Below are 14,373 nucleotides of genomic sequence, written 5' to 3' on the forward strand. Positions count from 1 at the left end.
GTACATACTGTACATAGAGAACCCTTAATCTCAACATCCCCCAATTCAAACTCTTAAACATGCCTGGGATTAGTTCAGCAGGAGTTTGAAGAAGGAACTGTTGCACACAAAAGTAAACAATCCAACGTTGGAATTGAAACAAAAACTTTAAGAACGGGTGCGGCTTTGCTTCAAGTCAACATCCCATAACAATGTCTGAGCGTGCACAGGGACCCCATAGAAATCAGGTTGTCGGCTTGAACACTAGTTCAATACTTTAACGTACATGTAGGCCTAGCCATTATTGAGCCTTCTTCCTTGTAAATATCCTTTGATATCTGTCATTGTTGTTTTAAAATGTGATTTTGTCTGTATGTAACGATTGCTGCAAAATGAATTGCCTCATAGAGGACATTAAAGTTTTCTAAACTAGTTGAGAACTACAGCATAGACAACATGACGGAAGTGACATTGCATGAAAAAACCGATGTGACACAAGCTCACAAAAAAACAGGAACACTTATCTGCAGAGCTGTATCATGAGCAGGGCAAAATAAGTAATGTGCTAACAAAAAGGTATTTGTTGACATATTATACACATCAGTGCAGCTCGTTTACCTCTGCATCAGGCTCTGTAGCACCTACATATTGCATTTCACAGAACATGAGCACACACATGCATACATTCTCTCATACACACACATTCTCAGTGCATTCAGAAAGTATTCAGACCCCTTGACTTTTTCTACATTTTGTTACGTTACAGCCTTATTCTAAAATGGATTAAATAAAACAATTTCCTCATTAAATCTACACACAATACCCCATAATGAAAACGTGAAAAGAGTTGTTTTTTAGCAAATGTATTTAAAATAAAACTGAAATACCTTATTTAGATAAGTATTCAGACCCTTTGCTATGAGAATCGAAATTGAGCTCGTTTCCATTGATCATCCTTGAGATGTTTCTACAACTTCATTGGAGTCCACCTGTGGTAAATTCAATTGATTGGACATGATTAGGAAAAGCACACACCTGTCTACGTAAGGTCCCACAGTTGACAGTGCATGTCAGAGCAAAAACCAAGCCATGAGGTCGAAGGAATTGTGCGTAGAGCTCTGAGACAGGATTGTGTCGAGGCACAGATCTGGGGAAGGGTACCCAACAAAATTCTGCAGCATTGAAGGTCCCCAAGAACACAGTGGCCTCCATCACTCTTAAATGGAAGAAGTTTGGAACCACCAAGACTCTTCCTAGAGATGGCCGCATGGCCAAACTGAGCAATCGGGGTCAGAGTGGTGACCAAGAACCCAATGGTCACTCTGATACAGCTCCAGAGTTCCTCTGTGGAAATGGAAGAACCTTCAAGAAGGACAACCATCTCAGCAGCACTCCACCAAATCAGGCCTTTATGGTAGAGTGGACAGACGGACGCCACACCTCAGTAAAAGGCACATGACAGCCCACTTGGAGTTTGCCAAAAGGCACCTAAAGACTCTCAGACCATGAGAAACAAGATTCTCTGGTCTGATGAAACCAAGAAACCAAGATTGAATGCCAAGCGTCACGTCTGGAGGAAACCTGGCACCCTCTCTACGGTGAAGCATGGTGGTGTCAGCATCATGTTGTGGGGATGTTTTTCAGCAGCAGGGACTGGGAGACTAGTCAGGATCAAGGGAAAGATTAACAGTGCAAAGTACAGAGAGATCCTTGATGAAAACCTGCTACAGAGCGCTCAGGACCTCAGACTGGGGCGAAGGTTCACCTTCCAACAGGACAAAGACCCTAAGCATCTAAGCACGTAGCCGAGACAATGCAGGAGGGGCTTCAAGGCAAGTCACTGAATGTCCTTGAGTGGCCCAGCCAGAGCCCAGACTTGAACCCGATCGAACATCTCTGGAGAGACCTGAAAATAGCTGTGCAGCTAACCTGACAGAGCTTGAGAGGATCTGCAGAGAAGAATGGGAGAAACTCCCCAAATACAGGTATGCCAAGCTTGTAGCGTCATACCCAAGAAGACTTGAGGCTGTAATCGCTGCCAAATTTGCTTCAAAGTACTGAGTAAATGGTCTGAATACTTATGTAAATGTGATAGTTTTTTTTTTAAAGAAGTTTGCAAACAATTCTAAAAATCTGTTTTTGCTTTGTCATTATGGGGTAGTGTGTAGATTGATGAGGGAAAAAACTATGTAATCCATTTCAGAATAAGGCTGTAACGTCACAAAATGTGGAAAAAGTCAAGGGGTCTGAATACTTTTTGAATGCACTGTATCTCTCACACACACGCACACCCAAATGAAATAAAATTGTATTGGTCACGTACACATATTAAAGCTGTTAATGCAGGTGCAGTGAAATGCTTATATTTCTAGAGCCTTCATTTCACAGAACAAGAATAGACTGACGAGTTTCAGAAGAAAGTTAATTGTTTCTGGCCATTTTGATCCTGTAATCGAACCCACAATTGCTGATGCTCCAAATACTCAACTAGTCTCAAGAAGGCCAGTTTTATTGCTTCTTTAAATCAGCACAACAGTTTTCAGCTGTGATAACATAATTGCAAAAGGGTTTTTTAATGTTCAATTAGCCTTTTAAAATGATCAACTTGGATTAGCAAACACAACGTGCCATTGGAACACAGGACTGATGGTATTTGATAATGGGGCTCTGTACGCCTTTGTAGATATTCCATTTTTAAAAATCAGCCGTTTCCAGCTACAATAGCTATTTACAACATTAAATGTCTACACTGTATTTCTAATTAATTTGATGTTATTTTAATGGACAAAAAAATTGCTTTTCTTTCGAAAACAAGGACATTTATAAGTGACCCCAAACTTTTTAACGGTAGTGTATCTCAATTCTTATTAGCCAATGCCTGTCAAGTGATCGGATCCTTCTCACAGGCATCTCAGATCCAATGCGGAGACAGACACATCTGGGACGTAACTGCGTGTGTCCTTCTTATCGAGTTCCGAGGCGCATATTGAAGATGTTAGAAGAACTGTCCACATTTACTTTTTGTCAGCCAACAAGATGAGTAGGCCTAATGAAGAGCAAAAGCACTAGCCTATGTCAATCTACTATCCCCAATAGTACAAAAGTTTACCTATTCTATTGGTCAACTTGTCCTTTTGTGCGAGAAAGAAATCTGATTATGCATGTAATGCTTTACTATAAAGGTGCATTTTTATGGTGAAAATGATCTTCCCCAAACTTGAAACTCACTTGACACCTATAGACAGTGAGGGAAAAAAGTATTTGATCCCCTGCTGATTTTGTACATTTGCCCACTGACAAAGAAATGATCAGTCTATAATTTTAATGGTAGGTTGATTTGAACAGTGAGAGACAGAATAACAACAACAAAAATCCAGAAAAACGCATGTCAAAAAGGTTATAAATTGATTTCCATTTTAATGAGGGAAATAAGTATTTGACCCCCTCTCAATTAGGAAGATTTCTGGCTCCCAGGTGTCTTTTATACAGGTAACGAGCTGAGATTAGGAGCACACTCTTAAAGGGAGTGCTCCTAATCTCAGCTTGTTACCTGTATAAAAGACACCTGTCCACAGAAGCAATCAATCAATCAAGATTCCAAACTCTCCACCATGGCCAAGACCAAAGCTCTCTCCAAGGATGTCAGGGACAAGATTGTAGACCTACACAAGGCTGGAATGGGCTACAAGACCATCGCCAAGCAGCTTGGTGAGAAGGTGACAACAGTTGGTGTGATTATTCGCAAATGGAAGAAACACAAAATAACTGTCAATCTCCCTCGGCCTGGGGCTCCATGCAAGATCTCACCTCGTGGAGTTGCAATGATCATGAGAACGGTGAGGAATCAGCCCAGAACTACACGGGAGGATCTTGTCAATGATCTCAAGGCAGCTGGGACCATAGTCACCAAGAAAACAATTGGTAACACACTACGCCGTGAAGGACTGAAATCCTGCAGCGCCCGCAAGGTCCCCCTGCTCAAGAAAGCACATACAGGCCCGTCTGAAGTTTGCCAATGAACATCTGAATGATTCAGAGGAGAACTGGGTGAAAGTGTTGTGGTCAGATGAGATCAAAATCGAGCTCTTTGGCATCAACTCAACTCGCCGTGTTTGGAGGAGGAGGAATGCTGCCTATGACCCCAAGAACACCATCCCCACTGTCAAACATGGAGTTGGCTAGGCCAAGGCAACAAAGGAGTGGCTCAAGAAGAAGCACATTAAAGGTCCTGGAGTGGCCTAGCCAGTCTCCAGACCTTAATCCCATAGAAAATCTGTGGAGGGAACTGAAGATTCGAGTTCCCAAACGTTAGCCTCGAAACCTTAATGACTTGGAGAAGATCTGCAAAGAGGAGTGGAACAAAATCCTTCCTGAGATGTGTGCAAACCTGGTGGCCAACTACAAGAAACGTCTGACCTCTGATTGCCAACAAGGGCTTTGCCACCATGTACTAAGTAATGTTTTGCAGAGGGGTCAAATACTTATTTCCCTCATTAAAATGCAAATCAATTTATAACATTTTTGACATGCGTTTTTCTGGATTTTGTTGTTGTTATTCTGTCTCTCACTGTTCAAATAAACCTACCATTAAAATTATAGACTGATCATGTCTGTCTGTGGGCAAATGTACAAAATCAGCAGGGGATCAAATACTTTTTTCCCCTCACTGTATGCCAGTTAGGCTCTACACCGGTTGAAAGCGGATTAATGTGCTTCATTTTAAGAAGTTATTTGGCCACTTTAGTTGTGATACAAACCTTATCAAAACATATAGGCCTATGGGCTAGGCTACATGAGGCGTGCAACTATGTTTTGAAAATGTTGCAAAAAAAGGCATGCGTTGTTTCTTGCCTTACTGCACACGCTGGGCATTATTCACAAGTGATAATATATCATTCACAAGTTATAGACTAATATTGTCACCCATCAGTTCTTGATTTAATCTTTGTCTTTACATATACTAAATAATATGTGTGAAATTTATTTTGATTTAGAATGAATCATTATCATGCACCTGTCTCTGCACAGGGCAGGGGGGAAAAATACATGTCATCTATGGACTTAAATAGCAAATGGAGGACGCTTTTTCCGTGGTTCATTTTCATGCCAGCCAGGCAGGCTATACTCCTGTTGTACAGTGGCTGTAGGTAATAATGCAAGAAACGTTCTGAGCAAATAAATGTAAGAAATAACACACACAAAAGAATACTGCAAAGTTGTCTCGGAGCTAAAAAATAGGGCAACCACGTCTTTCGGCATCATCTTGTTATCACACCCACAACCACCCTCACCCCCCTTCCTTACCCTCATGCGGCTGATCCTCTTCTTCCAGGAGCGCAGGCCAGAGAGGCAGATCTGGGACAGGGCCTGGTATGAAAGGCGCAGGTCGATCCCCTCTGGGGTGATGGTGAACTGGAACGCCACTGCCTGGTGGGCCTCTGCCATCGCTACGGAAACAGGACCAGAGTTACATACAATAATCTGCTCTATTTAGTCACTTTCACATATTTCACTCTTCTGGTGGTCTGGAGTCGCAGACTAGTCACACATGCCACCACCTGGTGGGCGTCTGCCATCGCTATGGAAACAGGACCACAGAGTCACATACAAACATCTATTAACCAGGAAATCACAGTTACAGCTACAGTACCCTCACTATAGTAACAGGACCACACAGCTGCATAAAATATTCTACTGATGGTCTACCTCAGGGCTCTCCAACCCTGTTCCTGGAGATCTACAGTCCTCTAGGTTTTCACTCCAACACTAATCTAGCGCACCTGATTCTGATAATTAGCTGGTTGATAAGTTGAATCAGGTTAATTACAACTGGGGTTGGAGCGAAAAACCTACAGGAGGGTAGCTTTCCAGGAACAGGGTTGGAGAGCTCTGGTCTACATCTTCCAGTTCAAGGCTGACCAGGGTACTGCAGGGAATGTTTTCAGAAAGCAGGATTCCCAATTATAGTAAATGGGAGTATGGCGATCTCCGTGGTCAATATTCGTGGATATATAAAAACATCACACCACCACCACCATGCTTGACCTTTGCTATGATGTTCTTACTGCAGAATGCAGTGTTTGGTTTTCGCCAGGCATAATGGGACCCATCTCGTCATAAAGTTGACTCAAGTTTGCCAAAAAACACCTGGATGATCATCAAGACTCTTGGAAGAAAGTTCTATGGACAGATGATTCAAAAGTATAACTTTTTGGACGACATGGTTCCAGTAATGCCTGGCGAAAACCAAACTCTGCATTCCACAGTAAGAACATCATACCAAAGGTCAAGCATGGTGGTGGTGGTTTGGGGATGCTTTGCTGCCTCAGGACCTGGACGACTTGCCTTAATAGAAGGAACCATGAATTCTGCTCTGTATCAGAGAATTCTACAGGAGAGTGTCAGACCATATGTCTGTGAGCTGAAGCGCAGCTGGGTCATGCAGCAAGACAATGATCCAAAACACACAATCAAGTCTACATGAAAATTGCTAAAAAGCAACAAATTGGACGTTTTGGAATGGCCTAGTCAAAGTCCAGACCTAATCCCAATTGAGATGTTGTGGCAGGACTTGAAACGAGCAGTTCATGCTTGAAAACCCACACGTCACTGAGTTAAAGCAGTTCTGCATGGAAGAGTGGGCCAAAATTCCTCCACAGCGACGTGAGAGACCCATCAACAACTACAGGAAGCATTTGGTTGGAGTCATTGCAGCTAAAGGTGGCACAACAAGTTATTGAGTGTAAGGGGGCAATTACTTTTTCACACAGGGGAATTGGGTGTTGCATAACTTTGTTTATGAAATAAATATGTAATTGTTGTGTTATTTGTTCACTTATGTTCCCTTTATCTAATATTAGGTTTTGGTTGAAGATCTGATTACTTTTGCATATTTGTGATACTGAATGTTGAGAAAATTAGAAAGGGGGCAAATACACTGCTCAAAAAAATAAAGGGAACACTAAAATAACACATCCTAGATCTGAATGAATGAAATAATCTTATTAAATACTTTTTTTTTTTACATCGTTGAATGTGCTGACAACAAAATCACACAAAAATTATCAATGGAAATCAAATTTATCAACCCATGGAGGTCTGGATTTGGAGTCACCCTCAAAAAGTGGAAAACCACACTACAGGCTGATCCAACTTTGATGTAATGTCCTTAAAACAAGTCAAAATGAGGCTCAGTAGTGTGTGTGGCCTCCACGTGCCTGTATGACCTCCCTACAACGCCTGGGCATGCTCCTGATGAGGTGGCGGATGGTCTCCTGAGGGATCTCCTCCCAGACCTGGACTAAAGCATCCGCCAACTCCTGGACAGTCTGTGGTGCAACGTGGCGTTGGTGGATGGAGCGAGACAGGATGTCCCAGATGTGCTCAATTGGATTCAGGTCTGGGGAACGGGCGGGCCAGTCCATAGCATCAATGCCTTCCTCTTGCAGGAACTGCTGACACACTCCAGCCACATGAGGTCTAGCATTGTCTTGCATTAGGAGGAACCCAGGGCCAACCGCACCAGCATATGGTCTCACAAGGGGTCTGAAAATCTCATCTCGGTACCTAATGGCAGTCAGGCTACCTCTGGCGAGCACATGGAGGGCTGTGCGGCCCCCCAAAGAAATGCCACCCCACACCATGACTGACCCACCGCCAAACCGGTCATGCTGGAGGATGTTGCAGGCAGCAGAACGTTCTCCACGGCGTCTCCAGACTCTGTCACATGTGCTCAGTGTGAACCTGCTTTCATCTGTGAAGAGCACAGGGCGCCAGTGGCGAATTTGCCAATCTTGGTGTTCTCTGGCAAATGCCAAACATCCTGCACGGTGTTGGGCTGTAAGCACAACCCCCACCTGTGGACGTCGGGCCCTCATACCACCCTCATGGAGTCTGTTTCTGACCGTTTGAGCAGACATGCACATTTGTGGCCTGCTGGAGGTCATTTTGCAGGGCTCTGCCAGTGCTCCTCCTGCTCCTCCTTGCACAAAGGCGGAGGTAGCAGTCCTGCTGCTGGGTTGTTGCCCTCCTACGGCCTCCTCCACGTCTCCTGATGTACTGGCCTGTCTCCTGGTAGCGCCTCCATGCTCTGGACACTACGCTGACAGACACAGCAAAACTTCTTGCCACAGCTCGCATTGATGTACCATCCTGGATGAGCTGCACTACCTGAGCCACTTGTGTGGGTTGTAGACTCCATCTCATGCTACCACTAGAGTGAAAGCACCGCCAGCATTCAAAAGTGACCAAAACATCAGCCAGGAAGCATAGGAACTGAGAAGTGGTCTGTGGTCACCACCTGCAAAACCAGTCCTTTATTGGGGGTGTCTTGCTAATTGCCTATAATTTCCACCTGTTGTCTATTCCATTTGCACAACAGCATGTGACATTTATTGTCAATCAGTGTTGCTTCCTAAGTGGACAGTTTGATTTCACAGAAGTGTGATTGACTTGGAGTTACATTGTGTTGTTTAAGTGTTCCCTTTATTTTTTTGAGCAGTGTACTTTTTCATAGCACTGTATGTCACTCCCTTTGGTTCCTTTCCTAGGCATTATTGATTCTGTTCCTGTGTTTCATGGTTGTACGCTACTCATGTTTCTTATTTGTTCCATGTATTATTTATTATTCAATTCACTCCCTGTACCTGCTTCCTGACGTTACAAAAGAGATTGAGAGGAATGAGGGAGTGGGTGTTCAATCTAGGTGACACAGTAAATTACAAAGAATCCATGCGCACACACCAAATGTGGAGGTGTGCACACACTGATGAAATACACAAAGAATGTGCATGTGACACACACAGAGCATAACAACAATTGAGGTATTGAGAGAATGAAGGAGAGGATTGTTGTTTAGCATAAGAATCTTCCATGCTCAGGGGAAGGCAGCTGCCATGCCTCCCGCTCCTCTCCTCTGCAAGTGAAAGACTACATGCCTGCTCTGCATCCACAAAGCCTGAATAGGTTCAAACATTGAATTCTATAGTCTACAAACAAACCAGATGAGTTACTGAGTTATCTACAGTCGCAAAGTCATTGGGAATAGTTTCACAGAACACTGGTTTAATACTGTGTGTATAGCCCCCCAGATATAGCTCTCTAGGTGGGGTCTTGGAAGCTTTACATTGTAAACAGCACTGAATACAATTATGGAAATACAACTATAAAGTAGGCTACTTTTCCTGGCAAGGTGGTGAAACAAGTTTCATGTCTACAAATAACCTTTGTACCCAGTAACCTGCAAACGGGAGTCTTGAAAATGAAATACTATGTGGTAAAGCAGGTTTGGCGTGATCATTGGGTGAAAATAAAGAACTCGCTCCGGGAGTTCACTTGCACGTGAACGCGATGTTACAAATACTCTATTCACAATGCGCAGACTCCAAAACTGTGGGAACATGTGGTGTGCATACAGTTGTTTATACTACATGTTAATTGATAAACAATTAACTAATTAACTGTATGTGTAGGTCTGCATATACAGAATATAAAAGAGAGGCCTACTTCCTCCACCCATCTCTGATTGCAGTGACATGAAGTGTGCATGAAATTCAAGTGAAGGGACGATTTCTTTTAACATTTAGGGCTAAACAGTTGCCCATCCACTTCCTACCTGTGTGTAGGCCTAACAGCAAACACCTTTCAGTTATGTTATGACTTTTCTATAGGAAAACTACAGACCTACTGCGGCCCTAGCCTACTTGTAGCCAGTAGTCTAATCTTATGCAACATTCCTACAAACTAGGGAATTATTATATGTTTTAGCCAAAAAACAACTTGTTGCAAGCAGTGGTGGAAAAAGTATCCAACTGTCATACTTGAGTAAAAGTAAAGATACCTTAATAGAAAATGACTCAAGTAAAAGTGAAAGTCACCCAGTAAAATATTACTTGAGTAAAAGTATTTGGTTTTAAATATACTTAAGTAGCCTATCAAAAGTAAAAATCATTTCATATTCCTTATAATTAAGCAAATCAGATGGCACGAATTTAAAATATATATATTATTTTACCGATAGCCAGGGGCACACTCCAGCGCTCAGACATAATTTAGAAACAAAGCATTTGTGTTCAGTGATGCCAACTTAGCAATTTTGTTGCTAGATTTAGCAACCTTTCAGACTACCCTGGCAACTTTCTTTTGAAACAGCACCTAGCAACAAATGTAGCTACTTTTAAAAATGTATTTGGAACTTTTAGCAACTTTTGAAAAGTGACTCAAACGCTAAACTGCACACATTTTCCCTCTAAATGACACACAAAACGATTTTCTCTGTCACACACTCAGTCACAACACACGTGCCTGGCTGCAAAAGTGCATTGTGAGTGATGTCAGCAGCAGGCGCTCAGCTCGTGCACAGGCAGCAGCAGGCCAGCCAAGCAGCACAACAACCTGGAGAGAGCTGGAGAGAGATGCCTAGCGCACACATCATTTGATTTAAGTTGCTTGTTCAATAAGATAGCATATATACACCTTGTTATTAGCTTGTACCTATAATTGTTGATCAGTTAGGTAGCATGTTAACTAACTACTATAAACTATAACTGATCAGAATGTGTAGGTTTACTAGTTTATAAGAAAATTAAACTATAATTGTTCAATCATGTGTAATGTGTAATTGTTCAATAATTCAATGTGTTGTGTTTAAAAATAAAAATATCTGATCATATAAAATGTGTTGTGTTTATATTACTTTTACAAATAAAACGATGTGATAACAAACAAATCTAAACTAACAAATGTCAAATCATATTTGTTGCAGAGATGGCCAGTCAATTTGAGTAACATTATTGTGCATTCTACGTAATGACGCAGTTTTTCGTTGTTACGTAATGACGTCATCGCGCAATGACATTACAACGTCTTTTAGCAACTAATCGACCTGCCTCTAGCAACTTCCCCTGGAAATTAGTTGGCAACACTGTGTTTAGTGAGTCCGCCAGATCAGAGGCAGTAGGGATGACCAGGGATGTTCTCTTGATAAGTGCGTGAATTGGACAATTTTCCTGTACTGCTAAGCACTCAAAATGTAACGACTACTTTTGGGTGTCAGGGAAAATGTATGGAGTAAAAAGTACATTATTTTCTTCAGGAATGTAGTGGAGTAAAAGTAAAAGTATTCAAAAATATAAATAGTAAAGTAAAGTACTGATAAACCAAAAAACGACTTAAGTAGTACTTCAAAGTACTGTATATGTACTTAAGTAGCCTACTTTACACCACTTGTTGCAAGGTGTTGCCAGTTATTGAAGGGGCAACAGCAATTAATCGTATCGGCTTTTATAGTTTCCATTAGCGACAGGTTGTCATATCCATCTCAATTTCCTCCAAGAAGCATGAAAAAATAAGTTTTCTTAATTAATTACAGGCATAATGTGTATGACTATGATTATATTATAGACCCACTTAGACAAATGAAAAATAGGCCTATAACAAATTAATTAAAAGTAATGTTTTTAACTAACGACTCTATAGTTCTTTCACCTGTCTGTTAGAGGTCCAAAAGCATGCTACACTCATGAAGCACTGACAAAGTAGCCTACTGTTCCATTGGAATACAATATATTATTTAATTACTGGATCGTATATTCGTCAGAAACTGTTATGTTCCGCGTCCCTCGAACGAATGGAGGGTTCATTCAATATCGCACATCCATCGCTCTCTACAAACAAAAGCCAACACTGTGGGCGCGGCAATTAAATGTGCGTTTGGGAGAACATGTATCCAAGTACACTGAATAGACAAACATTTGCTAGAAATACCTGTATTAGTCTTGAAATGCCTTGCCGGAAAAGCACACCAATGACGGAGTTATTCAAACACCGAATCTCTTTCTTTCATCCAACAACTCCTCTCACTCCCAGTGAAAACAGACTGGAGTAGGTGGGCAGCCGCGCCAGAGCCACATACATGGATGACATCACTCTCACAACACCGCCTCTTTTTTTGTCATATGGCCCGCGGTGAACACCCTTTGCGAGCGCATTTACCAATAGAGTCAATACAGTAAATTATCAATACATTTACACATCCAAAAAACAGACCCGGGAGCTGTCGTGTAGGCTACATTTGGCAATATATATATTTTTAAATACTATTTTTGCTAAAGAAAATTATTCTGTTCAACCATAACAAAATGCAGATGATGTTGAACAATTTATGGTCAGTAATCCTAATTAAAGAACAGTAGGAATTGAGGCACAGTTTCTTAATTTCTGATGTAGTTTATTGTTGTTTATTTATAACAGGCAATAATAATAATAATAATAATAATAGTGCACTTTCATTTTTTTAAATAATACAGACATTTCTTATTTAATCATCCTCATCATGTTGTTCCCCCCCCAAATTTCTGTTTTAAATGTTTAACAATTGTTTTGTTCAACTGTGTATGAAGGGGGGGGGGGGGCTTTACAATCTTGGAAAGATCAATAATGATGACAACAATAATCATATTGTGAGTACAGTGTGAATAAAGAATCAAGATATGGTTTCATACTTACTGTATACAATGGACAGAGACATGGGGAGGGGTGTGATTATATAAGGATGGGGTGGGGTTGAGGTATTTTCATCTGGATGAGAGGGTGGGGGGGTTCAAGAAGAGATACAAAGAGATAATGAGGGTGTAGGAGGGGGCAAGGAGGGAGTTGGGGTGGTTGGAGAGAGAGGGGACCTTTTCGTTGTAAGATTCACCCACAATGGGGGTGAAACATCTCCCCCTCATCCCATTGTTTACTTTGAACGGTTATTTACACAGAATGTCTAAGAAGGGTTTCGCTCTAGTTGTGTCTCCAGCCAGTATTTCCCCTAGTTTTTGTTTTCAGGCGAGGCAAGGCCGGGCGTAAAAGCTCTCAGTAACAGCAACGTCCAGGCCCTCTGGCCTCAACAACGCCAATTGAAACCATTAGAAGCCAAACTCTTTTAGACGTGGAGCAACAGAGCTAGGCAGGGAGAGGCCTACCCCACCTATACAATGTTAGGGGTAACACTGTCTCCCACTATCCCTCTCTTGTTTTTAGCACGGGCTAATGGAGAATGAAAGACTGTGAGGTCGTGGGTAAAACTTGTGTCACATCTCACTCCCATTCAAATGACCCCTGACCTCTGACCTAGCATTAGAATGTGGCGGGTGGGAGGATGAGGGCTCGGAGAAGTCATGCACATACACACTCACACAGACATGGGACACACACACGGACAGGTCAAGCAAATATAACAGGCATGTACCTCCCTCCGTACGCATCATCTTAAGGCGCCCAAACTCATTCCTGGCTATGCAAACTCTTACTACTACTATTCTGTGCAGGACGGTGCTGGATTCATATGCCACCTATATTAATGCAGTAAAAAAACATTCACTGTCATCATCACCTATGGGGCCACATTGCTTTCCAGTAGGGTCATGCAGCATTTCATTGGCGACTAGCTCGGCTAGCCTGGTTACACATTCACAATAGTTCCTGGAACCATGCTGGAAAGGACAATGTGAAAGGAAAATATCTAAGACAGCACAGTACGGTCCAGGTCGGCACGATAGTAGGAAAATGGGTACATGATTCCTGCCAAAAGTCCTTGAGTGAAGGGTGAGCTACAATGAGAGGTGAGCTACTCAAGTCAACAACCTATAATCATGTTCTTTGCTGTGTGGAAGGGGAGCGAGACAAGCCCCAGGTAAGGAAATAGAGGAAGACTTCCTCCCACTCTTTTCGTTATCATGGTAAATAGCTGTTTCACACCAATGAAGTGTACAGTACAGCCGATATAGACAGAGATTATGCTAAGTAAAGAGTTACAATAACCTACTGTTCTACGTCTCCTAGCTACAGAATCGCCTTGTTTGCTGTACGAGCAGCTGTGTGCTATGGTAGCAGTGTGTTGACTCTGACTGATATGAAGTGTGATGATGGCTGATGGGGACGTGGTATACCGTGCGGCGATGAGTCTTAGTTACTGTGTCGTGGTCACAGCCAAGGAATGGTGAGGCAGGGTGAGATTGATAATAGGGGCGGCAGGGTGAGATTGATAATAGGGGCTTAAAGGCAGTGGCATGAAACAACAAGGTGTCGACTGACGACGAGGGACTAGGGAGTGACTAGAACGAAACCTGCCTTTTCTTTTGGTGCTCTGTGCAAGGGGAAGGGGTGTGAGGGGGGTCGTAATGAAGGGGGTGGGGGGGTTATGTCAGTGGCCAAGGGCGAAGGGATGGTAGGGGGAAACTACTTTATTTGTTTTGTGTCTTTTAGGACAGTGCATTCCAATTTTAAGGTCCAGTTTTTAATAGTTTTTTTTCTCTGAAAGAACAGGAGGGTTTCTGTTTTCGGAGGGTCCGTGTGTGTGTGAATACTGCTTGTGTTCTGCACGTGGGGTTGGGCCCTCAGTCAGTGTTTTTA

General features: G+C 42.4%; 1 protein-coding gene across 1 annotated transcript in view; it reads right to left on the reverse strand.

The window, feature by feature from the left end:
* LOC311104535 (carnitine O-palmitoyltransferase 1, liver isoform-like) overlaps positions 1–11,908 on the reverse strand; it is a 55,711-nt gene extending 43,803 nt beyond the window's left edge. Inside the window, exons 1-2 of the mRNA XM_084146398.1 lie at positions 11,743–11,908; positions 5,284–5,426 (exon numbers count right to left, since the gene is read on the reverse strand). Coding sequence (XP_084002524.1) covers positions 5,284–5,424 — 141 coding nt within the window. The 5' untranslated portion in view covers positions 5,425–5,426; positions 11,743–11,908. The remainder of the gene's footprint in view (positions 1–5,283; positions 5,427–11,742) is intronic.
* Positions 11,909–14,373: the final 2,465 nt, after the last annotated feature.

This window comes from Coregonus lavaretus, assembly GCF_964263955.1.
Source record: "Coregonus lavaretus genome assembly, chromosome: 28".
NCBI classification, from domain to species: Eukaryota; Metazoa; Chordata; class Actinopteri; order Salmoniformes; family Salmonidae; genus Coregonus; species Coregonus lavaretus.